Source organism: Camelina sativa, chromosome 4 (genome assembly GCF_030686135.1).
Source record: "Camelina sativa cultivar CO46 ecotype springtype chromosome 4, ASM3068613v1".
Lineage (NCBI taxonomy): Eukaryota > Viridiplantae > Streptophyta > Magnoliopsida > Brassicales > Brassicaceae > Camelina > Camelina sativa.
In genome coordinates, this window is record NC_141883.1 from 5,608,920 (window position 1) to 5,635,310 (window position 26,391).

Here is a 26,391-nt window from a genome sequence, read left to right on the forward strand (position 1 = left end):
CACATCTTCACACTCAGATCCCTTTCACCTTTGACAATGGACCACAACAATCCGCCTTCATCAGATCTTGGTATTGATGACTCCACTCCTGCTGCTGACATTTCTTCTGCTGATCATGTTCCTCTTTCAAAAGACCCTCCGCTTGTTCCAAAAACAGAACCTGGAGTCTCTTAATCTAAGAAGACCAAGCGTAAGCCTCCTACTTTTCCTCCTAGCAAGCGTCTGCATTCTCGTGCGTCTGGATCCAAAGGAAAGTCTAAGCCGTCACCCGCTCCAACTTGTCTTATGCCTCGCCGTGCTGCAACCCGAACGTCTACTCATGAGGACATTGAAGATGTCACAGATGATTCACTTCTTCCCAAGCCAGATCTTATAGAGGATTTTGCAGAAGTCCCTCCGCCAACGTTTCTCTCTCGTTATGTTTAAAATCATCGTCAGAATGCCATTCGTGATCAGAATCACCTTGAACTAAAGTTTCCTTCTTCTGCTCCATTCTCCTCTCAGTTCATCTCTGAACAAGCTATGCATCTATTTCAGACTATCTCTGGTAGGCTCTTTAACGAGATGGGGTTCCTTGCTCCTGACAGCCCCCACGGATGTGATGCTTATAAAATCCTCTCTGATGCTAGCCTTCTTCCCACTCTCACTGAAGTCGATTCCTATGTTGGGAACGTCGTCAAGGAGTTCTATGTGAAACTTGCCGAAGTTGAACGTGACGGTCTAGATTCCTTCAAGGTATTTGTTCGTGGCTTGTTGTACGAGTTCTCTTCATCCATCATCAAATGTTTCAGCTTCCCTTTGTTCCCTATCCTCTGAATGCATCCCAGGTCAATTTTCCTAAGAGTCTTGATGAGGTTGTCACCCTCTTGACTGATGGAAGGATTCGCGCTTGGGATATGCGCAGCAAGAAAGAGATGGATGACATAATGGCTATGCTTCAGAAGATCTGCTGTCAGAATTGGATCCCGACCATGAACCCTAGCTCTATGTCTGATGAACGCTCTACTCTCCTGCTTATGATTCTCAAAGGCCGTCCATTTAATTTTGGGAAGATGGTCTTTAATTAGTTTGTGCCTGCGGCTCGGTAATTGCCAATGCTTCCTCCAACTTTCGTCTCATCCTTCCTAATCTGATCGATCAGCTTCTGCGTTTTCAGCGCGTTGTTCCAGCTCACTCTGGTGATGTCTCCTCTGCTACGCCTTCCAAGTTCAAGATTGAACCAAAGGAGCTCATGTCCTCTCAGTCTACACTCACACTGATGTCGGACATCCGCAATTTGCATGACTTCACCAAGCTCATGTTGGAGCGTCTTGCAGGTAAGTCTCTCTCTACACTCTCCCTTACTCTGTTTCCCTACCATTAGTTTTTATATGAGTCTGTGCACTAAAGCAGGGGGATATTATATTGATATCGTTTACTCTGAGGGGGAAGGTGACCCACAAGACGAGGAAGAAGGTGATGAGACTGATAGTGGCTGAAGAAGTTTAGTGTATGCATTTGGATAGGGGGAGTAGTATAAGTAGGAGTAGGACTTATTGTCTATTTTTAGTATGAACTCTCTAACGGATCTATATATTGCACCTATGGCTAAAGAACCCTTGTCTCTGTTTTCTCTCGGTTATGTATTGAACTTAATTCTGCTGAAACACCATAGGTGAAATACATAACCGAGAGAAAACAGAGACAAGGGTTTTTCAGCCATAGGTGCAATACATATATCCGTTAGAGATCGTTCAGACTAAAAAAACAGACAATAAGTCCTACTCCTACTTATACTACTCCCCCTATCCAAATGCATACACTAAACTTCTTCAACAACTATCAGTCTCATCACCTTCTTCCTCGTCTTGTGGGTCACCTTCCCCCTCAGAGTAGACGATATCAAGATAATCTTCCCCTGCTTGAGTGCACAGACTCATATAAAAACTAATGGTATGGCAACAGAGTAAGGGAGAGTGTAGAGAGAGACTTACCTGCAAGACGCTCCAACATGAGCTTGGTGAAGTCATGCAAATGGCGGATGTCTGACATCAGTTTGAGTGTAGACTGAGAGGATAGGAGCTCATTTGGTTCAATCTTGAACTTGGAAGGCGCAACAGAGGAGACATCACCAAAGTGAGCCAGAACAACACGCTGAAAACACAGAAGCTGATCGATCAGATTAAGAAGGATGAGATGAAAGTTGGAGGAAGCATTGGCAATCACCGAGCCGGGGGCACAAATCTCATCAAAGACCAGCTTCCCAAAATTAAACGGACGACCTTTGAGAATCATAAACAAGAGAGTAGAGCGTTCAGCAGACATAGAGCTAGGGTTCATGGTCGACATCCAATTATGACAGCAGATCTTCTGAAGCATAGCCACTGTGTCACCCATCTCTTTCTTGCTGTGCATATCCCAAGCGCGAATCCTTCCATCAGTCAAGAGGGTGACAACCTTAGAATGTTCCTGAATGTTTGTTTGTTGAATGTTTGTTTGTTGAATATTTGTTGAATGTACCTTAGAATGTTTCTGAATGGAATCAACCGAAGGATGTTCCTGAATGTTTGTTTGTTGCTCCACCTTGAAACATTCATTTGGACATGTTACTAGAAGATGAGAAAGAGGTAAAAAAATACATCCTAAGGAATGCAAGTCGTTTGAAAGAGTCAGTTTTAATTTCTCCATAATCAAAACTAATTCGAAAGAGGGAGTTGAGATGGTTGAGGAGCTAGAAGTGTGGTAAGTGTAAGAGTAATGTAAATTAAGGATTTATTTGTAATTAAGTATATACTAGGGCTTCCTTAATTTGTATCTTGACCTTGATTTTCTACATGTTTTTGAATGGTTTCAAATTAGAAACATTTTTGAAAGTAGCCATGAGAAACTAAAAGGTTGAGTGGTTATTAACTTTGAATAAGTTTGGTTGGTGATCTGGTGGAAATGATGGGAATGGATGAACGTTTATATAGGGGTACTACTTTCAATCTTAGATTAGGTTTTACTCGTCTGATTTTTTGGCGAAATGTGATTTAGCAAATCAAGGATTTTGGTTTTTGTTATTCTATTATTCACTTTTTTTTATGCGAATCAAGGATTTAGTTTGCTATATATAACTGATTTTCCTGTTTGGAGTAGATTTCTTTTATTTATTATTTATGTCATATATTTCTTTGGCAAGTTAGTCAAGGATATGCCAAGTTAAAATTGTAATTGCTAATTTTTAAACATGATATGCGGGTTGATTTGCATATAAAATCAAGGAAACATGGAACCGAAAAAGTTATCTTTCATTATTGAAAAAACATTAATAACATCTTAATTGAAACTAGAAGATTGTTTTTACTGTTTTGCTTTATTTGCGCCTTAATTTCAGGAAATTTAAAATATACTAAGGTTACGGAAATATGTTATGTGAATTGATTTTGTTTTTATTATAAATTTGTTTTTTGAGAGAATTTGTAAGATAAATTGTAATGATACCTTAAATATATAATTGTTTTGGAATAAAAAGGGAACTTGTATCATATTCGTTTCAGCATATCTTCTAATTATATATATATATCCCTTACATTATTTGAAATTAGAATATTGTTTTTACTGTTTTGGTGTATTTGCGCCTTAATTTAAGGGCATTCAAGATATATGGAGGATACGGAAATTCATTATGTGAACCATGATTTCGTTTGTAATTTATTATTATTTTTAAGGATTTATATATATATATATATATATATATATATATATCACTTAAATTATTTCTGAGAAGGAATAATAACCCAATAGATATTTTTGAGAAGGAATAATAATCCAATAGATATAAATGTTTGTACTTTGTTATGAGAAAATAATAACACAATTCTTAGCTAATGTGTTGTGCAACTTATTTGTTTTTAATATGCAGGAATATCATAGATTTCGTAATTACATAAATATATGATAAATGTGACAAAAAAATTGTATCTATATATACATTTTTTTGAGATATTTATAAAATAAATCCTGAAATTCACAACTATTTACAAGAAATACCACCGGGTAAAATAGTCGGATTGGGTTTTAAAAAAAACACAGGACCTTTTATGGGTCGTGTAAAACCTAATGAAAAGTTTATCGTATTCTCCCGTCGTCGTTGTCGAAACCATTTGCAGAGGATTTGTTCTTCTTTTTGCTTCCTTTCTCGAGATTTACTTCCCTCATCATGAGAGAGCTTATCATGGTCGCAAAAATATATTATAGGAGAAGGTCATCAAATGTATTCAGAGAAAAGACTAAGGAGAGAACTGGATATATCTTCAAAAATAAAATTGGTTTAGTCGATGAATTGGGTGAGAAAGGTGAAGAAGTGATATGCGATTCGGAATCAGAAGAGGAAATTATGGATTCGGACACGAAGGAAGCTGGAAAGAAGCGACCAGTTCTTGAGACAAGTGATGGCGAGGGGAAAAAGAAAAAAGAGAGAGAAGAGCATGAACAAGAAGAGTTATGATTTCGATGAGCTGCCAATTTCATCTGGTTTCATACTCAATCCAATCACTTTGGTGTATTTCATTTCGTATTTGCTTTGTGATTTGCTAACAATTTGTGTTTCTTCTGTATATGTTGGCTCGGTTTGCAACAGGAACGAGAGACGACGCTGACTAGCAACAGTGAGTTCTTCTTTTTACTTTTTGACCTCTCAAATTAGTTTGTTGTAGGAAAATTGATATCCATATATATTAGTAAGTGTGTGTTGTATCGTTAGCAAGGGCTCTCATCTATTGCCATGACAAGTATGTGATTCGATATAAAACCAGAAAATTTGTTAATTGGTGCTCATGTTTAAGCTTTACCCACCCTAATGTTTTTTTTTTTTTTTTACATTAACAACTATAATATTCTTGGATTCTAAAGCTGAGTAATTGGAATGTTGAGAAACCCTTCTCACCTAATTAAGATTGCCTTTGATGTTTTAATGACTGCAAGTGTTATAGTTGCTCAAGTGTAGAGTGGAGGACTCAAAATGAGATTGGCAAGAGAGTATCACACTTAATAGTGAGTTTTCAGCTTTTGAATGTTCAATTTTGTGTGATCCATTCAATGACTTATAAATAATAATCTTTAGTTAGATCTACTATGTTTATGAATATATGGATCTATTATTTTCTGATTCTCCATGTCGCTAGCTTGATACAGAAGCTCTTGATGCAGTGGCTAATGATGTGTTTAAGAATGTTCCACATGTCTGCTTATAATTTCTAAACCTCACACAAAAAGGTTTGTTATTGACTTGAATATTTCTTTTTAACTATTTTGTTGGAGAGGTCGGTGGTTGGAATGATTCTAATTTTTACTCCCTCCGTTTCAAAATATAGGATGTTTTAACTAAAGCACGCAAATTAAGAAGTCTTTACTTTTAACAAGTTCAACCAATCAGAAACAATACTGCATAATATAAAATACTAAGCTAATCTAAAAGTTGTATAGAAACTTGAAAACATCCTGTATTATGAAACAAAAAACTTCTCTAAAACATCTTATATTTTGAAACGGAGGGAGTATTGTTTTTTTCTTTGTGTAAAAATATTGACAGGATTCTATTTAACCTCTTGGTTTCTGATAAGGTCATGCTCGATGCTTCAAAACAAACAGGATGCTTGATGAGCTGTCATTCTCTTCAAAGAGGTTAACCAAGGTTTGTCAATGTCATTAGTATTTATCTCAGAACACTTACGTAAGCAATGTGTCCAAGAGAATCGATTTGTAGTATCTATGTAAAGATAATGTCCTATTGCTAATTTGCTATCACTAATATAATCGTTTGTTGCAGGTTCTCACAACTTTTTCCACCATATAACACACTGTAGCCCCGAAAATTCATGCTTTCAGGTTAGGACACAAACCTATTTCTCGCCATACTTCTATTAAAAGTGGAACCTATGTTGTCGAATACTCGAATGTTTCATACTTAATAATAAATATTTTTTTCGTGTCCAGTTAGATATTTTCATTATCCTCTGAGAAACTCAAGACGAAGCTAACAAAATTGTGTTGCATACCATAAAATTTTTTTTATGGTCTAGCTTTTTTTGAAATTTTCTCTGCATATCGTCAGGTTGGAGCACTAATTTTTATGCTTTTCTAATTTACTATTTTCATATTGGTGAGAAAAGCCAACCTTGATTAGCTTGATCTTTGAAGATATTAGGCCAAATTTGTAAAATACGTAGATAAGATATGCACTCATGATGGTTTCATAATGGTGCTTGTGTGATTGTTTCCATTTTCATTGTGTCCTTTCTCTCAGGTACATCTCTACTTATGTGTGTGCAGCTCTGTTGGAATATAGGAAGTGTTTCAAGAAGAGAGCGAAAAGATTTACGTTATGCTCAATGGAATAATGCAGAGCCTAAGAGAAAGTAGGGTTACTTCGATGAATGATATACATGACTATACAATGTGAAGATTTCTATGTGTCCTCACACAAGAAACTGATTCACTTATATTAAGTTTTTATGTTCTTCGTTACGACTACTAACTAACTTAACCACATGTATCAAAAATAGACTCAAGTGTATACCATTCATAGAGACATAGTGTCATAAGTATTTGAAAAGAGATTAACTATCATTTGTGTTTGTTCAGTTTTCATGTTTGCTTTTCAGTTCATCTTAATAAAATGAGACGAACGGAAGAAAGAGAATATAGAAATCTAAGTTTTGCCTTAACAATATATTAAGTATTATTAAATTAGTGATTCAAAAGTAAAAGTTAGTGTCCAATTTTTTTATTTTAATCAATTTATACAGGATATATATATATCATTTTACACTTTATTTTCTTAATATTATAATGAATATATATAATTATAAATAAAAAATTATCATGCAACGGGGTTATATGGTGAGAAGAGTTTGTGTCAATTTCGAGTTCACAAAAAAAATATCTAGATGTTGGTATGCAAATATACATTTAAATTATCATTAAATTGTGTTAAACCGTAATTCATCATTTCATTATTTTGCTAACATTATCAATATAAGAATTGTAGATATATTTGGTTAAGTTGATAAAATTATGATCATGTAAAAAAAATTATTTTGTGGTAAACTACAGGTTTAAATCCTACAATTAACAATCAAATACAATTATATAAAATTACACTAAACAAAACAAATATATACAACTTCAAATTTTAAAAAATAGTCTCGCGGTACACCGCGGGACAAAATCTAGTTGTTAAACAAATTAATATCGGTTTCGTAATTACGAAAATAAAGGGTAATATGTAGATCATGTAAATAGTTGTGCTTGATCCCAAATTTAACTTATATGAAATTATTCGATTGAATTACACATATTAATGGATTTATTAAAATCACAATTATTGTGCTTATTTTGATTTCTTAATACATCTGAAACATTTTACTCTAAATTTGTATTAGTTTCGACGTTTTCATGACTTCTTTTGATTCTTTTTCTTGCCCTTGTGAATTCGTCTCCTTTGACTAAATATTGAAACAGTTTCTTGATGTTATGAGTCTGACCAATTGGTTCGTATAGTACATCTTTTGGGATCTGTGCAAATGTAAAATAGATTTTGTTAGTTAGAATATAGAGTAAAAAGAAAACTTACCGAAAAGAGGTTTGCAATTGGGATGAAATCCTTTACATTTTTTTTCTTCCACTGTTTTTCATTTACATTGTACACTAACTTAGCAGGAATCTCCTCATTTGACTTATATTGGATATTTCTCTCGAACCATGACACAATTTATAGAGAATTCAGTTTCATGTGGAAATTTTGAATTGGAATGAGAAACGTTGTTAAAAGAATGCATATTTTTTGGTGATGAGGTGGGTGGTGATGTATACTTTAGTGATAAGATGAATGTATTTATAGGTGTTAGTAGAGGTTATGCGTTCAATAGACACGTCTAGGTATGACTAATTTTTTAAATTTTTTTTAATAAATAAATACAATGGTAGTCATTTATAAATAAATTTATGATTTAAGGCTTAATTTATAGAATGTTCACTGAGCCCTGTAATGCTGATAGCTCAGTATTTTTACCAAAATATTCATCTATTAATAGGGGATTCAGCACATTCTCTACAGTAAGGCTTTAAAGTCATGTCAGCTTGTGTTTGAGTGAAGCTTCTATATTATATGTTTGTGGAGTATGTGTGGTCACATGCATGACTCTTAAGATTTTGTAAAGACTGACTATTCAAAATTTATAACCAAACTTGACTCAAGATCTCTGACGTGGTCGAGTTTGCATGCTGTACTTGAGATATATTTTAACCGAATCAATCCACAGAGACAAGTCAGGTAAGATTCGTGCTGTTGTTCTAGCCCACGAGACCCTATGTTTTCAGTTCTTGGATTAGACTGTTGGAGTTGCAAAAGTTAGACGTACCGATCAATTAATGATGAGTAAAGCAGCAGATTGTTGTACTCAAGAGGCTTTATCAAAGACTATATTCGAGGAAGAGGTAAAAATATTAAAATAGAAAGAAAACACATTTTTACAAAGTACAAATTAGAGCATTTTTTTTTGAATGTAATGTTAAATTATATTTAAAATAAAAATAGCGTTGTTACAACTTGTGCATCATGTGTTTGAAAAAGATTCTTAAAGGTTAATATAACATATATAATGAAAAATGCAGTGTCATATTCAAAATAACAGATTAGAGCATTTTCCACAAAGAGATTAACATAATTGAGTTCTGAAATAAATTAAATTTACAAATATATTAAACATAATTGAATTTTGAGTATTTGAATGGAGCATATTTTACAGAAAATATAAAATTTTAAAAACAGAAAAAAGACCAAAAGAATAATACAGGCCGTGTAGAAAAAAAAAACTTTAACCAATTTGAATTGAATTGTTTTTCAAATTTCGCCAAATAATTGAATTGTTTTTCAAATTTCGCCAAATAATTGAATTAAACTCGTTCATACTACAAAAAATAATGAAGTAAATTAAATTTACAAGAAAAATATGCTCAAAATAAGTTTTCGAATGTACCGTACGAAAAATAAAGTAGAAAAAAAAAATCCACAATTTTTAAAATAAATACAAACTATTGAACTAAAATATAATACGTGGTTCTTAGTGTGTGAACCAATTTGAATTGAATTATGGTTTTTAATTTCGCCGGTATGATTTCGAACCGGTTTAAAGACGCAAGTGAAGTGCATAATTTTGACCGATTCATCATCGTTACTTGAGCCGTATAACTCTGCCATGTTTTTGTGTCGTCACCGCCGTCGATTTTCACAGAGGTTTAACATAGTTCTCCGGAAGGTATAATAAATTCGAGATTGTCTCTGATCAGCGACGATGAGTCAGTGGTATGTTTCTTCTTCTTCTTCGTGATGTGTTTATCTCTTCTATGAACTGCTCTTACGGTTTTTTTTTTTTAAATTGTAAGCTTTACCTTTTGAATTTCTTGGATTTGGGGGTCAAAATTAATACAATGAGGATAGGATCAGTGAGTTGCCTGAAGCTCTGCTTCTTCAGATATTGTCTTTGCTTCCAACAAAACAAGTTGTAGCGATGAGTGTATTGGCTAAACGATGGAGGTATCTTTGGAAGATGGTGCCGAGTCTTGAGTTTGGTTATTTTATGTTTTCAGATAATGTCAGCAGGTGTTTGCTTTCAAATCAAGATCCGGTTCTTCAGAGGTTGTGTCTCAGAATAGATTATGATTATAACTCTAATATGGATATTGGGGTATTGATGGGAATTGCGTTTGGACTCCATGTGCGTAACTTGGAACTCTATGTTTACGCTTTTGAGAAGTTCAGATTTCCTACAAGCTTGTGTAACTCTGAATCACTAGAGACACTGAAGCTCAGTGATGCCATTCTTGTGGATGTCCCCTCTCCGATTTGTCTTAAGTCCCTTAGAACTCTACACCTTCACGGGGTGGTGTACAAGGACGATGAATCGGTTTCTAACCTCTTATCTGGTTGTGTTAGCCTGGAGAATTTGGTGGTTCATCGATTCCAACAATCTGATGTGAATACTTTCACTATTGCGGTGCCATCCTTGCAGAGGCTAACACTTACTTCTGAAAATGATGATGAAGACTCTATCTATGTGATAAATGCTCCTTCTTTGAAATACTTGGAGTTTCAAGGGGTTTTAGATGATAACACTTTTGTGATCAAGAATTCACCTGAGCTGGTGGAGGCAAGTTTGAGAGATATTTTTGATGTTTTTGGTCATCCGAACATTTCAGTCTTTGAGAACATTCTTAGATCCCTTACTTCAGTCAAACGCCTTTCATTGGAGATATTGGCACCTTCAAAGGTAAGCTTCTCTTGCAATTGATTCAGTTTCGTGTTGTTGTTATTTGTTATTTACTTTGTATTTGTTCTAATACTGTGCCATGCATAGATTAAGTTTCCTACTGGTAGCATCTTCTTCCAGCTGGTATATTTGGAGCTAGATACATATGAACCAATGTGGTGGAATGTGCTTATGCTTATGCTTGATAGTTCACCTAATTTACAAGTCCTCAAGCTTATCCGCGTAAGCATTTCAAGCTTATATTTCGAAAAAACTCCAGTTCAGTTTCAGGGTTCGATGATCATTAATAAATTAATTGTGTTTCTCCCTCGTCGGTAACAGAAGTCGTGGAGGAGGGAAGATCCAGAGGCCTATATGAAATGGAATAAACCAAAATATGTTCCAAAATGTTTGTTGCTCCATCTCGAGACATTAGTGTGGAAAAATTACCAAGGGGAAATAGAAGATGAGAAAGAGGTTGCCAAATACATCCTTACGAATGCAAGTCGTCTGAAAAAGGCAACTTTCTCCAATGCATATATTCGTCCTGAAAATAGTCGTCAGAGGTTGAAGGAATTGAGAAGTGTGGTCATGGCTTCGAACTCATGCAAGCTTGTGTTCAAAGGACATCGTTAAACAAGCAAGTACTAAGTATTACAAATGTCTTACTTCACTCAGTTTTTCTAAAACATATTGGTTTTAGCCTTTTAGATGTTGAGTTATAGTATGGCACTATGTTAAACCCCGTTCGAAATTCTGAACTTTATGTGTATTGTTAAGGTTATACGATCTTGGTTTGTGTTTATGCTTTTTATCTAGCCATAACTTCTTGCCATTTTTGGAAGGATAACTAGATTCTGAAAACTTTTTTGATGAGTAAGAAACTAAGAATGGCGTAACATATATTAAATGAAACTAAGAATGGTTGGAAGAGGGAGGCATTCATACAATTTCTAACCAAGTGTACCAAAAATCTCTGCTTTCTTTTTGGATTTTGATGTGGAACCATATGTTTTAATCGGTTTTCATGTTACACAATTCATAAAACCGGCTATTCAGTTATCTTTATTGCAAGGAAACTCTTAACGCTCATGCTCGATATGTCCTAGTTTGCAAGTCCTCAGGTTCTTTCGGCTTACCACCCTGAAATTCAAACGCGTGGTCAGGGCTTCTCAAATTCATGTCGCATTCACACCATTTTTTTTATATGAATTCATATTTAAACCCTTTTTTAACACCTTATTTTTTCAAAATGGTCGTAAAATATCTAAACTGATTTTAAACAAACCAGAGCTGGAAAAAAACTTTTTATTACACACACAAACACCAAAACATGATTTTAATTATTTATGTAAAAATAACTAAAATATATTTAAACCGGAATTATACAAAATTGAATTGAGGGACGATCGGTTTCATCCGGTTTGTATCGGTTGAATAAATTTCTCCGCCTCCTCTGAAACCCTTAACATCCGTTATAAAAGTCTACCAGTTTTTCTCACTGCCGTGAACTCTCTCTTATAGTGGTTTGAATTGAATCGTTCTCTGTTGGTTGGTTTGGAGTTGAAACAGCGTTTGCAAGTGCGATAATACCTGCACTGAGCTGATCCTTTACACTTCGATTATTTTTTTTGTCTCTATCAACGACAATGAAACGATGGTATGTTTCTTCTATGTGTTTTTAGGGTTTTTCTTTTAACCGTAAGCTCCAAACTAACTCAGTGTTCCTTCGTTACTTCAATTAAAAAGGTTTTTGTTTGTTTGTTTTGTTTCATAGCAAAAGTTATGGTCCGAGTTTGAGCAATGAGGACAGGATCAGTGAGTTGCCTGATGATCTGCTTCTGCAGATATTGTCTTTACGTACAACAGAAGATGTTGTAGCCATGAGTGTCTTGGCTAAACGATGGCGGTCTCTTTGGAAGATGATGCCTTGTCTTGATTTTGAATACAGTGGCAGGACTAGTTACGAGACATTTTCCAATAATGTTTGCAGGTATTTGCTTTCGCATCAAGCTCCGGTTCTACAGAGTTTGGATCTCTGGATTTATTTTACGAAAGGTACTAGTAGTATCGATATCGGAATATTAGTTGGAACTGCATTTGGACTCCATGTGCGTAAGTTGGTACTCAATATCTTCACTGGTGGAGAACCGTTCAAATTTCCTAGCAGTTTGTATAACTGTGAAACACTAGAGACGTTGGAACTTGGAAGTAATCTTGGTTCCGTCCTTGTAGATGTCCCTTCTCCGGTGTGTCGGAAATCGCTTAGAACTCTACGCCTTATCGAAGTGGACTACAAAGACGATGAATCAATAATTAACCTTTTATCTGGCTGTATTAATCTTGAAAATTTGGTGGTTAATCTAAATGGAGATGAGTCATGTGAAAATGTGGAGACTTTCACTATTGCCGTGCCATCCTTACAGCGGCTAACAATTATTGATTATATTTATGATTCGGTCTGTGAGATAAATGCCCCTTCTTTGAAATACTTGAAGATTGAAGGGCTTCTTGTTGGAAGCGATTATTGTCTGACTGAGAATGTGCCTGGCCTGGTGGAGGCAGATATTGCCATCAATGGTGAAATCGACGAGAACATCTTGGGATCACTCACTTCAGTTAAACGTCTTTCCTTGAAGGTATCACCCTTGGAGGTAAGGTTTTTATGTGATTAATCGAATTACTTGTTGTTATTGCATATTGTTTCTCTACTAATATTGCCTTCATGTATGTATAGGTTACACTTCCTATCAGTAGTACCTTTTTATCGCTTGACTTATTTGGAGCTATGTACATATAAATCTGATTGGTGGAATCTACTTACGTTCATGCTCGATATTTCTCCTAATTTACAAGTCCTCAAGCTCATCGGTTTCAAGATAGTAAGTTCATCTTTCAACAATGTTTCCAGCTCTGTTTTGGGTTTGATGATCATATTTATATGTGATTTTATTTTGTGTTTCCTCCTCGTTGGTCTCAGAAGTGGAAAAAGGTTATAGATCAGGAGCCTTGGGCGAAATGGAACAAACCGAAGAATGTTCCTGAATGTTTGTTGCTCCACCTCGAAACATTGGTGTGGACATGTTCTGAAGCGAGACTAGAGGATGAGATAGAGGTGGCAAAATATATCCTTAGGAACGCAAGGCGTTTGGAAAAGGCAACTTTCTCCAAACTTGAAATTAGTTCGGACAAGAGAGTTGAGATGGTTCAGGAACTCAAAACCGTGGTCAGGGCGTCGAAGTCATGTCAACTTGTGTTCAAATGAAACTTAGACATATATATATATTTGTAGAGATTTATTTGTCATTGTGCGCAGGTTTGGTACTCTTTAATTTGGAAAGACCCATTTATAATTTTCTGATTTAGTTGAGTTTGATGTTGGAACGCATCTAAGATGTTGCAATCCATAGAGACTAGTGTGGTTAAAAACTCATGCATGCTCGTGTTATACTGCCACGAAGCTCATGTTCAGTCCTTGGTTGTGACTTTGAAGCCTGATTCTTGGGATTGAAGGAACATTACTTAATTGAAGTAAATTACAGATTTGAATTTATGTATATCACTTGTATATGTGAATTAATCTTTAGTTTTTGCAATTCATTACTGAAAGAGCTTTTTCTAAATACTAAATTTTCAAATCCAAAACTACAGACTTTAAAACACTTTTAATTAGATAGTCTTTAGATTTTCACGGTAGCGAAGACACATGTAGTACTACTCCCCCTCTTCAAAACCCTACCATCCAGCCGAACAATCTCTCTAGACTCTAGCAGTGAAGGAAGAAAGGCCTTTCTATCCTTCTGAGCGTTTGGCCGCGCGTCTTCTTTTGGAGGCTGAAACAGCGTTTGTAAATGCGATCGCACAATTCTTTCTTGACCAATTTTTATATTTGTTTATATGTACTAATACTATGCCTCATGTATAGATTAAGTTTCCTACTGGTAGCATCTTCTATCAGTTGGTATCTTTGGAGCTAGGTACATATATATAACGCAGAGTGGTGGAATCTACTTACCCTTATGCTTGATAGTTCTCCTAAACTGCAAGTCCTCAAGCTCATTGGTGTAAGCAATTAATGTTCATTTGTATCAACAAATCTTTCAGTAGGTTTGATGATCTAATAATAACATATATTGCATGTGTTTCTCTCTCATGTTGATCTCAGCGACGGAGATCCCACACGGCTTGTGGGAAATTATGGAATCAACCCAAGAATGTTCCTGAATGTTTATTGTGGAACCTCGAGACATTCATATGGGAAGCCTTTGAATGGAAACGAGAAGGTGAGACCGAAATGGCGAAATATATTTTAAGTAACACAAATGGTTTGAAGAGAGCTACTTTCTCCTCAAAATGCATCACTCCTAAAGAGAGAGTTGAGATGGTCGAGACTTTGAATAGTGTGGTCAGGGCCTCAAGTTCATGCCAGATTCTGGTCAAATGAAAAATTATAACTTTTAGTTTACAAACTTACTATGCGTTTTGTTCAACCGGTTTCTAGGAATTTTTATCTATTTTGGATATTGAATGAATGTGAGAAAAAAAAACCTTACTTTTGATTTGGTGTCATGGTGATCCAATTTTGGGGTTTTATGATTTATATGGCTATATCTTTGGCATTTGGAAGAAAAGATTCAGAAATAAGAAGCTAAGGCCGGCCTAAGAATTGCTAAAAACAGAGTAGTCTTGATTTGGTTAAGAACATGTATTTTTGAGGTGAAACACAACTAATGATATCATATCTAGTTCATATAAAAATAAAGATTTTGAGAAGTTACCACATGTAAGTTCTAGTATTACACACGTCATTGGTTTTAGATGTTGACGTATGGTACTAAGTTTAAACGATTCAAAATTCTGAACTTTATGTATTGTTGAGGTTATAAAATCTTGGGTTTGTGATTTTTTCATTTTTATGTTGCCGTAGCTTGTTGCCATTGGGAAATAATCTGATGAGTAGGAAACTAAATAAAGAATCGCAAAACATATAGAAGAATCGTAAAATCAAAGTGGCAGTCAAACAATATCTGACTAGGAAGGAATACGTTACCTGTGCGAGCTCTCTCCTCTTTAATTCGTGCTCAACTTTTATCTCTATCAACGACAATGAAACGATGGTATACTTTTATGACCCGTTCTAGGTTTTTTTTGTTGTGCATCTCTTTCTTATGAATCGTTCGAGGGTTCTCGTTCTAAACCATTTAATTCATTATTTTTTTCTTTTTGGTATTTGAAAAGTTTGAGAATTGGAGGTGGTGTGAATGAGGACAGGATCAGTGATTTGCGTGAAGCTCTGCTTCTCCAGATATTGTCTTTACTTTTAAAGATGTTGTAGCCACTAGTGTTTTGTCTAAACCATGGAGGTCTCTCTGGAAGCTTGTGCCTAAACTCAAGTTTGACTATGAAAACAATCAAAGTGAACACGAGACATACTCAGAGATCGTAACCAGGCTTTTGCTTTCCAATAAAGCTCCGGTTCTAGAGAATTTGCATCTCGAGTTTGAGGTTGGCAAGTGTCGTTCTGTGGATGTTGGAATGTGGATTGGAATCGCATACGCACGCCGTGTGCGTGAGTTGGTTCTCCATCCTATATCTGAGAAAGGGTATTTCAGATTTCCTACAAGCTTGTATAACACTCATAAGTTGGGTCTGCGTTGATGTCCCTTCTCAGGTTTGTCTCAAGTATCTTAGAACTCTGCGTCTTGACTATGTGGACTACAGAGACGGTGAAACATTTGTTAACCATTTATCTGGCTGCCCTAATCTTGAAAATTTGGTACTGTATCTATCGGTTATGGAGACTTGAGACAAACCAATATTTAAGTACTCCTTCTTTGAAGTACTTAAATATTGACGGGGTTAAGGCTTTTGATATTTGTCTGATGGAGAATGCGCCGGAGTTGGTGGAGGCAACTATTAGTAATGTCTCTAAGATAATCAATGAGGAATATCTCACGTCAGTCAAACGTCTTTCCTTGGCTTTATCACCGTTGGAGGTAAAGTTTTCTTGCAAGTAACTGTTATCACACACTGTTTTTGTGCTAATAGTATTGCCTCATCTCATGTATAGATTAAGTTTCCTACTGGTAGCATCTTCTGTCAGTTGGTATCTTTGTGCTCATGCTCGATATATAGTTCTCCTAAATTGCAAGTTCTCAAGCTCATTGGTGTAAGCAATGTTCATCTGTCAGAATTTTTTGCAAGTTGGTTTTAAAGATCTAATAAAAATAGTATACATTGTGTGTTTCCCTTCGTTGGTCTCAGAAATGGCGTAGTGCAAATAATCGTTTGGCCATTAGGAGGTGGAATGAACCAAAGAATGTTCCTGGATGTTTGTTGTTTCATCTTGAGACATTTATGTGGAAAGGCTGCAAAAGGCTAGGAGAAGATGAAAAAGAAGTGGCGAAATACATCCTAAGGAACACAAATCGTTTGAAGAAAAGCAACTTTCTCCAGAAGAATCTATGAAGAGAACAAATCTCAAGACATGATTGAGATGGTTAAGCTGGTGGAGGAATTCGAAAGTGTGGTCAGAGCTTGAATGTTACCTAGAAAAATAGTCTTTTGTTTACATGTAACTTTTTACTGTTATGTCTTGATGGAGTATGGCCTGGCCGTTTTATTATTATTATTATTATTATGTTATTTGTACGGATGATACAATTTTGTGTTTTGTGAAGAGGTTTTGGTCGTTGTGGAGAAGCTTTTGGTGGAAATTGTAAATTTTTCTTTATACTTTTGCAGTTTCAAAGAATGTTTGCAACTTGCAAGGCTCCGGTTCAACAGAGTTTGCATCTCAAAATTCTTATATATAGGTGTAATGCAGTGGATACTGGATCTTGATTGGAATTGCATTTTTGCTAAGGCATACTCCAATATAGTGGACAAAATTCATATTTCCGAAAAGCTTGTACAACTGTGAAACAGTAGAGACCTTGGAACTCTAGCATTCGGTTCTTTTAGATGTAGAATCAACCAAATATATGTTTGTTCATAAATGCTTGTTGTTATAGTCAACTATCTCCTAAACTTTCTCATTCATCCCCAAAAATGGATTTACAAACGTCTTACTTCACTCGGTCTTTAAGACTTGTATTGGTTTCAGATGTTGAGTTGTAGTTTAACCGGTTACAAATTCTGTAATGTATGAATTGTTAAGGTTATAGAAGAACTTCTGTAAATTAATATATTTTTTCGGTTCCAAGTTGGGTCAGTGTAATTTTAGACACAATTTGATAAAATTAATAAGATAATATTTTCTTTTGAAAATCATTTATTTAAATATAGTCCCATCATTAATATAAATTAATAATTGTATAAAATTATCAATATATATGTAAATATATACACACTAATTTCTGTTAGATTTCATTTCTAATATTTTTACTATATAAAAAACTTTGAGTATCCTCTTCAAAATATGATAATTATTATTTTCATTTTATAAAAAAGTTATTTATATTAATTAAATCTTATTTTAAAACTTTTCTTTTGAAAAATTACCAAATTAGAAAAATCTCTCTATAAATTAATAATTGATAAATTAAAACCTCTTTAAATTAATAAATTTTCATGGTCCCAACTTTATTAATTTATAGAGGTTTTACTGTATATACTATCTTGGGTTTGTGATTTTTTTATATCTTAAGAGGTATTATTAGATTCTAATGTATAAAGAATTTTGATGACTTCAATAAAATCATAGAAAGTAAATAAATATGTGAAAGATTATAAAGGATTTGCTAAAGGGTTTTCTATAATGTTGATTGGTTTTTCAATAATTTTGTTAAGTTTTCCAAACAATCTGTTTATTTAATGATATTTTCATGACTTTATCTTGTGAATTAAAAAGATGTATAAAATCATAAACTAATATATATATATATATATATATAGTAATTAAATTCATTAACAATCCTAAATTCTTTTATTTTAGTTGGATAACACAAAACTTTTATAGACTTTATAAAATCATGAATCTAATAACCCCAAATTTATTAATACTTTAAACAACTTTTTAATATATCACAAAGTAATAACACCAAACTTTTGCAGAGTTTAACAAAATTTTATTGAATAACAAAGATATTCTACATGATATTTAAAGACATCAAAACTCTATTTAAATCATAAACTAATAACATTCCCTTAAAATAGATAAAAATAAACTAAAATTACATATACACACTGAATATAATTTATATACATTAAAATAAAGTGGTTTGAATCAATCTATGTAAAATGTGCTTAAAATCACTCATATGACAGGGCTTAAACTGGCTTGGATTTTTTTTCTTTTTCTTTTTTTTTTTCCTGTTAAACACGCCTCTATATATATATATATTAACATCACTAGGCATTCGTCTAAAATACACACAAACCATACATCTTTCCTCCGAAACAACCCTACTTAGCCTTGCTCTCTACGGCGGCCGAATTCGACCAGATCCCATCTACATCTGCTTCAATTCAAGCTTGACCAATATGGAACAACGGTTAGATTCTTTATATGTTTCAGGATTCTTTAACTGTAATCTCCAAATCTTCAAAAACCAACTCGTGTGTCTTTTGTTGTGATCTTTAGCAGCAAAATAGATGGCTTTAATTATGAGGACAGGATCAGTCAGTTGCCTGAGGCTTTGATTCTGGAGATATTGTCTCATCTTCCGATGGAAGTTGCTGTAACCACGAGTGTTTTGTCCAAGCAATGGCAGTCTCTTTGGAAGACTTTGCCTAAACTCAGTTTTGATTCTTGCGGTCCTTACCAACGCAAGGCTTTGCTCTCACAACAGGCTCCGGTTCTACAGAGTTTGCATCTCAATATCTGTTTTGATGAGTGTACTGCAATTGATACTGAAAAATTGATTGGAATTGCATTCGCCCGCAATTTGCGTAAGCTGGTACTCCAGGTTAATTATATTGAAAAATTCAGATTTCCTACAAGCTTTTACAACTGTGAAACACTAGATACCTTGGAACTCAAGTATTCAATTCTTTTAGATGTCCCCGCTTCTTCAGTTTGTCTGAAATCCCTTAGAACTCTGCACCTTTTCTATGTGATTTTCAAAGACGATGCATCAGTTATGAACCTTTTATCTGGCTGTCCTAATCTCGAAAACTTGAATGTTCATGGTAATGGACACGTGAAGACTTTCACTATTGACGTCCCATCATTACAGAGACTAACAATTTATAATAACGATGGTAGCGGACAAAGTTGTGGTGGCTATGTGATAAATGCTCCTTCTTTAAAATACTTGAAGATTGAAGTGTACACTAGTCTTGACTTTTGTCTGATTGAGAAGGTGACTGATCTGAGGAAGGCAAATCTCATTGTTGACCCGCAGATAATTAATGAGAACCTTCTCGAATCTTTAACTTCAGTCCAACGTCTTTCCTTGAGATTATTATCACCTTTGGAGGTAGATTATCAGGTTTTTCTTGCAATTAATTTAGTTTTGTTATTACATTATTTATGTACTAATACTTCTTCATGTATAGTTTAAGCTTCCCAGTGGTAGCATCTTCTATAAGCTGGTATACTTGGAGCTATATACTACTTATGAACCTAGTTGGTGGAAACTACTTACCCTCATGCTTGATGGTTCTCCTAATTTGCAAGTTCTCAAGCTCTCTGGCGTAAGCAATATATTCATCCGTCATAAAAAAATTTGTCCAGTAGATTTGATGATCTTAATATATATATATATATAGTGACATACATTGCATGTTTTTTTCTCTATCAGAAATTGGGTTGGAGAAAAGACCTCGTGGCTTGTGGGAACTCATGGAATCGACCAGAAAATGTTCCTGAATGTTTATTGTGGAACCTCGAGACATTCGTTTGGGATTTCTATGCATGGAACCGAGAGGGTGAGGTTGAAGTGGCAAAATATATTCTAATTAACTCAAATCGTTTGAAGAGAGCAACTTTTTCCTCAAAACACATCACTGATCCTAAAGAGAGAGATAACATGGTCGAGGATTTGAATAGTGTGGTCAGGGCTTCGAGTTCATGCCAGCTTCTGGTCAAATGAGAAATATGTATTATGGCTGGAGTCTTTGTTCTCACATCTAACTTTAACCATGCTTTGGTGTAGAGACTGTGTTTTTAAGGTGTAGATCATTTTGGCATTTGCAAATGATGTCATATATTCATATGAAAATAAACTTTAACTATGCTTTGGTTGAGAAAATGTTTTTGTTTTCTAAGGTGAAATATGTCTTGTATGAAATTAATGAAAAAATGGTAAAACATTTTTACTTAATGAAACTAAGAATGGTAAAAAACAGAAATTAATGAAAAATAACGAAGTTTACTGAACAAAGTAGGGTCTTAATTAGGGTTCCCTTGAGAGATATCTCTCCTGTAAACGTGGTTGCTTCGAGGATATGTGGAAAAAAAATTAGTTGTGGACTCTTTCGTATGCCCCAAATAGCTGCTTGTAATTAGGATAGTTTGTTTTGTTGACCATAATAAAAAGTGAAGAACAAGGATATCTATTAATTAATAGCAAACTTCGAATCTCTCTAACTTTTGCATCTCCACCTTGCTCGTTAACCTTATTCAAATCTGAGCAGAAACGTTTGCATTTGGAGATCAAAGGCGTAAATCATAAGGGCTTAAAACAAAAGTTTGACAAAATGAAACGATGGTTAGTTTCTTTACATGTTTTAGGATTCTTTCACTTGTAATGTCCAAAACTTAATTAGGACTAACATGTCTTTCTTTGTTGTTCTGTTTTGGTATATTTGACAGCAAATATTGTGATAGTGGGAGTACGAGACACCAAGATACTGTGAATGCAGACAGGATCAGTGAGTTGCCTGAAGCTCTGATTCTGCAGATACTGTCTCTCCTTCCTACAAAAGAAGCCATAGCTACGAGTGTCTTGTCTAAACAATGGCAGTCTCATTGGAAGATGCTGCCTAAACTCAAGTTTGATTGTAGCGATCACAAGCCTGTACGCGGAACAATGACATTTTCAACTAATATTTGCAGGTCATTGCTTTCTTACAATAAGGCTCCGGTTTTAAAGAGTTTGCATCTGAAAATTTGTTTCTCTAGATGTTCTACAATTGATATTGGAATCTTGATTGGAATTGCACTGTCCCGGAATGTGCGTAAGCTGGTACTAGAATGTTCACTTTTGAACGTTTTCAAATTTCCGAGATGCTTATTGTATAACTGTGAAACACTAGAGACCTTGAAACTCAAGTATTCGGCTCGTATCGATGTCCCTTCTTCGATTCGTTTGAAATCCCTTACAACTCTGCACCTTGACCGTGTGGACTTCAAAAACGATGAATCTGTGGTTAACCTTTTATCTGGTTGTCCTAATCTTGAAAATTTGATGGTGCATCTATTTCCAATAAGGCGTTTGAATACTTTGAAGAGTTTCAAAATTGTGGTGCCATCGTTACAGAGACTGTCCATATTTGGTAGCAGGCGTGGAAGGCTACAGGGCTATGTGATAAATGCTCCTTCTTTAATATACTTGAAGATTGAAGGGATTTGTGGTCATGACTTTTGTCTGATTGAGAACGTACCAAAGCTGGTGGAGGCAAATATCATTGATGTCTCTGATATAGTCAATGAGAACCTTCTGGGATCTCTAACTTCACTCACACGTCTTTCCTTGGCTTTGTCATCACCCTTGAAGGTAAATTTATATATAGAGTTGGCGATATTACATTGTTTTTGTACTAATACTCTCTCATGTATAGATTAAGTTTCCTACGGGTAGCATCTTCCACCAGCTAGTATATTTGGAGCTACATACAAATAAAGAAGAATGGTGGAATCTACTTACACTCATGCTCGATAGTTCTCCTAAATTGCAAGTCCTCAAGCTCATTGATGTAAGCAATATGAAGTTCATTATTTTCAGCTATCTTTTCCTAAATCGGTTTAGTTTTGTTGAATTAATATAATGTCATTGTGGTCACTAGTCTCGGCCACTGGGTTCAAGAAAAGATCTTGTGGCTCATGGGCAATGGAACCAACCAAATAATGTTGCGGAATGTTTGTTGCATCATCTCGAGACATTTGTGTGGAATGGTTACAAAGAGAAACTAGAAGAGGAGATAGAGGTGGCGAAATACATCCTCAGAAATGCAAATTGCTTGAAGGAAGCAACTATCTCCATAATAGGCCTTAACTCATACGAGAGACTTGAGATGCTTAAAGAGTTGGAGAGTGTGGTCAGGGTTTCGAATTCATCATGCAAACTTGTTTTGCTCAAATGAAGGCTTTTTTATTTTCTTAATAACAGAGTGTTGATCTCTGTTGTTTCACAAATAATTTTTACTTGTGTTGTTACTTCAGTACTTGGTTTCCAATGATCTTTTCTTTTTTCTTTTCGAAAAACATAAGACACCATTAACATTTAGATGAAACATAGTTATTATACAATGAGGCCATGAGGGACTGAACCATGTAGGAGGGAATTTTCCAACATTTTGGCTATGGTTTAAGGGTTTTGTGAAGGTCTTTTTTTTTTTTTTTTTTTAAGTATAAATAGTTCCCTTCAAGATTATACTAGAGATTTTAGTATATTTATTTAAGTATTATTTTGTGCCTATTATATTAAAATATTAATTTTTAATAAACCTTACTATATTAATTGGGAAGTACAAATATAAAACTAACCTTAAAATGTGTAAAAAACTACATTCACTTGTCATTAGAAAACCTTAATTAATTAATTAATCTTTATTAATTATTAATAAACAAAAAATCATTAACAGATCAAATTAAATTAAATCTACAAAAGTAAATAGAATCTATTCAAATCTAAACTAATTTGTACTTGAAAAAAAATATTATTAAAAAATTAACAGCTGAGATTTTAATAATTAAAAATTTAATAGCTAAGATTTTAATAATTAAAAATTTAATAGCTAACATTTTAACATTATTATTTCCATTTAACAACTTAGATTTTAAAAATTAATAAATAACATAATACCAAAATAAATTATTACAAATTTTCATCAAAAAAATTCAGCCAGCAATTTTTGCGGATTAGTACCTAGTGTAGATGAATTCAGCATGACGGTTCAATATTATGGACGAGATTAATATATAGCATACTAAGCCTTATGAGTTATGAAACCCTAACGTCCGCAGTCTAATATCTTCGTCTCCGCTACGCTACCTATTCAATTCAAGCAGATCCGTCATTGTTTGGAAAAAAGCTTTAAATTAAACAGCAACAGTCAACACAGAATTCTTAAATTCAAGCTTGAGCAATGAACCGATGGTTAGTATATCTCTTTGTCAAAGAGAAAAGAAAGACGATGGTCAGCATATATATTTTCCAAAACTTTAAAACCAATTCGTGTCTTTTAACTTGTCTTGTTCGATTTTGGCTTTTGACAGCAAAAGGAGTGGTGAAAGTAAGAATAATCAAGGTGTTTTGAATGCGGACAGGATCAGTCAGTTGCCTGAAGCCTTGATTGTGAATATATTGTCTTTGCTTACTACAAAAGAGGCCATAGCCACGAGCGTTTTGTCTAAACAATGGCACTCTCATTGGAAGATGCTGCCTAAACTCGCGTTCCATTCTAACCAATCTTACTATCACAACCGTGAACTCGGGACGTTTTCAAAGGACGTTTTCAAGACTTTGCTTTCACACAAGGCTCTCGTTCTACATAGTTTTCATCTCTCAGTTGTGTTAGATAAATGTGACGTAACGGATACTGGAGTATTGATTGGAATTGCTGTTTCCCGCAATGTACGTAAGCTGGTACTCGGTGTTCAATGTTACGATGGGAATGTACGCTTCAGTTTTCCTAGATGCTTGTACAACTGTGAAACACTAGAGACTTTAAGACTCACTTCTAGTGTTCATATAGATGTCCCTTCAACATTTTGTCTAAAATCTCTTAGAACTATGGAGCTTATCATGGTGGGATTCAAAGACGATGAATCAGTTATTAACCTTTTATCTGGCTGCCCTAAGCTCGAAAACTTGGAAGTGCAACGAATACCAGAGAACAGTGCGAAGACTTTCACTATTGCAGTTCCATCTTTATAGAGGTTAAAATTTTATAATTACAGCTATTTTGAGCCGCTTGCGGGCTATGTGATAAATGCTCCCTCTTTGAAATACTTGGATATTGAGAATTGTGGTTATGGTCTTGAGTTTTGTCTTATTGAGAATTTGAGGAAGCTGGTGGAGGCAATAATCATTGTTGTCTCTAAGATAATCAATGAGAACCTTTTGGAATCTCTAACTTCGGTCAAACGTCTGTCCTTGGAATTGCCACCCTTGATGGTACGTCTTTCAGGTTTTCCTTTGCAATTAATTTAGTTTTGTTATTATATTGTTTACGTGCTAATTCTGACTCATGCACAGGTCAAGCTTTCCACCGGCAGCACCTTCTATCAGCTTGTATATTTGGAGCTACATACACAAACAGCGTGGTGGAATCTACTTACCCTCATGCTTGATAGATCTCCTAAATTGCAAGTCCTAAAGCTCATGCACGTAAGCATATAGTTCATCCATCAGCAATTTTTCCAGCTAGGTTTTAAGGTTTGATAAATTTAATAATAAGATACATTGCATGTGTTTCCCCCTCACTGATAGCCTATCGGTTGGAAAGAAAGCCCAGCTCCTGGAACATGGAATCAACCAAAGAATGTTCCTGAATGTTTGTGGTCTCACCTCGAGACATTCAACTGGATAGGGTACGAATGGAAAGAAGAAGAGGAGATCAAAGTGGCGAAATATATTCTAAGTAACTCAAATCGTTTGAAAACAGCAACTTTGTCCTTATCAAAACACATCACTGATCCTAAAGAGAGAGATAACATGGTCGAGGATTTGAATAGTATGGTCAGGGCTTCGAGTTCATGCCAGCTTCTGTTCAAATGAAAACATATATATTAGGACTCTTTGTTCTCACAGGTAACATTAACTATGTTTTTTGTTCAACCGGTTTCTAGGAAAAAAAATTCTGTTGAGGTGAAATAAAGATTTTGGCAATTGCAAATGCTGTCATATATAGAATTCATAGGATTTTGCTTATCGCGGCTTATTAATTTAAAACATAAATCAAGTTTCCCCTTGTTGTTATGAGGAGTGGCTTAAGAAGGGAGATCGTGTGGCCTTTAAGAAATGGAATCAATCAAAATATGTTCCTGAATGATTGTTGCCTTAACTTGGACGAGGGACTTGACACTCTTGAGGAGTTAGAAATTGTTGTCAGGGGTTTCACAAATCACTTTTACTATGATGTTACTTCAACGTTTTCTAGACGAAAAAAATATTTTATTAAGCATAGTTATTATACAATGAGGGGTTTAACCATGTAGGTGGAAATTACAGCATGAAAAGAAAAAGGAGTCTATAGAGATCATTAAAGCTCTCAACAAGATGTGAATTTCTTTCTTCTTTGTTTTTTTGGGAGAAAATGTGAATTGATGTGACCAAAAGGAACATTGTTAATTACAAAATCTGAGGGGCAAGGAGCTTATATGGCCAACAACAACAACAAAAAGCCAAAGTGAAGATAATACAAGTCAACTAGCATATTAGATTACTAGGAATGGGTGAACCATTGAGACAACAATCTTCTAAAACATTTACGGTATCTGCCAGCTAGAAGAGTGTCACATTGAGGAACGGTTAAGTTTTACGAAAGATAAACATCATTGGTTGGTTGGTTTTAATGGAACCTACTGGACATCGTGTAACATTGGAGCTTACGAGATTGCGAATCCGTTCTTATGTCCCCAACAAGGAAAATTTGGTTTTTGTTACGTAGTTGGTTTAAGTTTGATTTTCGTTTGGTTTTCTATGTTCTGGTTGAGTGCTCTGTTCCCTGAAACTTGTTTCACTTGATTCATAGTTGATTATGGATAATTTTGCAGAGATGAAATTTGAAACTCCAAAATCTGATGTTTTCGCAAAGGAATGCTTATATCTTCACTGATCCATTTAAAATCTTAAGCAAGACTTAAGCATATCGCACTACAAGAAAACAAGGTCATAACTGACTGCATTTCTGACGAACAACAGTCTGTCGGTAATTATCGACGAAATACTGACCGATTTCTGATGCTTCAAGAATTTGTCGGTTTTCCGTCAAGAAATTACCGACAGACGGA

General features: G+C 34.8%; 5 protein-coding genes and 1 pseudogene across 8 annotated transcripts; all 6 read left to right on the forward strand.

Moving 5' to 3' along the window:
- Nucleotides 1-9,154: 9,154 nt before the first annotated feature.
- Nucleotides 9,155-11,071, forward strand: LOC104779911 (F-box/FBD/LRR-repeat protein At3g26920-like). Of its 3 annotated transcripts, none has more exons than XM_010504336.3 (4): nucleotides 9,155-9,325; nucleotides 9,461-10,289; nucleotides 10,377-10,511; nucleotides 10,611-11,071. In XM_010504336.3, the coding sequence occupies exons 1-4, from the start codon at nucleotides 9,315-9,317 to the stop codon at nucleotides 10,902-10,904; spliced, it is 1,269 nt and encodes a 422-aa protein (XP_010502638.2). In that variant the 5' UTR covers nucleotides 9,155-9,314; the 3' UTR covers nucleotides 10,905-11,071. The 3 variants fall into 3 exon arrangements, with proteins under 3 accessions (XP_010502638.2, XP_010502640.2, XP_010502639.2); XM_010504338.3 differs by having other exon boundaries at nucleotides 9,175-9,325; nucleotides 9,610-10,289; XM_010504337.3 differs by having other exon boundaries at nucleotides 9,176-9,325; nucleotides 9,406-10,289.
- Nucleotides 11,072-12,151: 1,080 nt separating this feature from the next.
- LOC104783574 (F-box/FBD/LRR-repeat protein At3g26920-like) lies at nucleotides 12,152-13,533 on the forward strand. The gene is made up of 3 exons (XM_019244549.2): nucleotides 12,152-12,935; nucleotides 13,026-13,183; nucleotides 13,276-13,533. Exons 1-3 carry the CDS (start codon nucleotides 12,152-12,154, stop codon nucleotides 13,531-13,533), a joined length of 1,200 nt encoding a protein of 399 aa, XP_019100094.2.
- Nucleotides 13,534-15,374: 1,841 nt separating this feature from the next.
- LOC109125256 (F-box/LRR-repeat protein At3g26922-like) lies at nucleotides 15,375-17,111 on the forward strand (annotated as a pseudogene).
- Nucleotides 17,112-18,264: 1,153 nt separating this feature from the next.
- LOC104779913 (putative F-box/FBD/LRR-repeat protein At4g13965) lies at nucleotides 18,265-20,541 on the forward strand. Of its 2 annotated transcripts, none has more exons than XM_087509936.1 (4): nucleotides 18,265-18,763; nucleotides 18,853-19,690; nucleotides 19,770-19,907; nucleotides 20,015-20,541. In XM_087509936.1, exons 1-4 carry the CDS (start codon nucleotides 18,753-18,755, stop codon nucleotides 20,303-20,305), a joined length of 1,278 nt encoding a protein of 425 aa, XP_087366062.1. In that variant the 5' UTR covers nucleotides 18,265-18,752; the 3' UTR covers nucleotides 20,306-20,541. The 2 variants fall into 2 exon arrangements, with proteins under 2 accessions (XP_087366062.1, XP_010502642.2); XM_010504340.3 differs by having other exon boundaries at nucleotides 18,398-18,763; nucleotides 18,856-19,690.
- A 253-nt stretch (nucleotides 20,542-20,794) lies between these two features.
- Nucleotides 20,795-22,517, forward strand: LOC104779914 (putative F-box/FBD/LRR-repeat protein At4g13965). The gene is made up of 4 exons (XM_010504342.2): nucleotides 20,795-20,923; nucleotides 21,028-21,931; nucleotides 21,996-22,130; nucleotides 22,221-22,517. The coding sequence occupies exons 1-4, from the start codon at nucleotides 20,913-20,915 to the stop codon at nucleotides 22,515-22,517; spliced, it is 1,347 nt and encodes a 448-aa protein (XP_010502644.2). The 5' UTR covers nucleotides 20,795-20,912.
- Nucleotides 22,518-23,287: 770 nt separating this feature from the next.
- On the forward strand, nucleotides 23,288-26,155 carry LOC104783575 (putative F-box/FBD/LRR-repeat protein At4g13965). Its single transcript, XM_087509937.1, has 4 exons — nucleotides 23,288-23,533; nucleotides 23,653-24,553; nucleotides 24,635-24,766; nucleotides 24,869-26,155. Exons 1-2 carry the CDS (start codon nucleotides 23,523-23,525, stop codon nucleotides 24,311-24,313), a joined length of 672 nt encoding a protein of 223 aa, XP_087366063.1. The 5' UTR covers nucleotides 23,288-23,522; the 3' UTR covers nucleotides 24,314-24,553; nucleotides 24,635-24,766; nucleotides 24,869-26,155.
- Nucleotides 26,156-26,391: the final 236 nt, after the last annotated feature.

What these genes read in the sequence shown, in the direction of transcription:
- LOC104779911 (XM_010504336.3), top strand. An exon ending in AGATATTGGCACCTTCAAAG is followed by an intron (nt 10,290 to 10,376) that starts GTAAGCTTCTCT and finishes TGCCATGCATAG; the next exon opens with ATTAAGTTTCCTACTGGTAG. An exon ending in AAGTCCTCAAGCTTATCCGC is followed by an intron (nt 10,512 to 10,610) that starts GTAAGCATTTCA and finishes CGTCGGTAACAG; the next exon opens with AAGTCGTGGAGGAGGGAAGA.
- LOC104783574 (XM_019244549.2), top strand. Translation starts at nt 12,152, where the DNA reads ATGAGTGTCTTGGCTAAACGATGGCGGTCTCTTTGGAAGATGATGCCT. An exon ending in CTTGGAGGTAAGGTTTTTAT is followed by an intron (nt 12,936 to 13,025) that starts GTGATTAATCGA and finishes TCCTATCAGTAG; the next exon opens with TACCTTTTTATCGCTTGACT. An exon ending in TCAACAATGTTTCCAGCTCT is followed by an intron (nt 13,184 to 13,275) that starts GTTTTGGGTTTG and finishes ATAGATCAGGAG; the next exon opens with CCTTGGGCGAAATGGAACAA.
- LOC104779913 (XM_087509936.1), top strand. An exon ending in GATTATTATCACCTTTGGAG is followed by an intron (nt 19,691 to 19,769) that starts GTAGATTATCAG and finishes CTTCATGTATAG; the next exon opens with TTTAAGCTTCCCAGTGGTAG. An exon ending in AAGTTCTCAAGCTCTCTGGC is followed by an intron (nt 19,908 to 20,014) that starts GTAAGCAATATA and finishes TTTCTCTATCAG; the next exon opens with AAATTGGGTTGGAGAAAAGA.
- LOC104779914 (XM_010504342.2), top strand. An exon ending in CTTTGTCATCACCCTTGAAG is followed by an intron (nt 21,932 to 21,995) that starts GTAAATTTATAT and finishes TCTCATGTATAG; the next exon opens with ATTAAGTTTCCTACGGGTAG. An exon ending in AAGTCCTCAAGCTCATTGAT is followed by an intron (nt 22,131 to 22,220) that starts GTAAGCAATATG and finishes TGTGGTCACTAG; the next exon opens with TCTCGGCCACTGGGTTCAAG.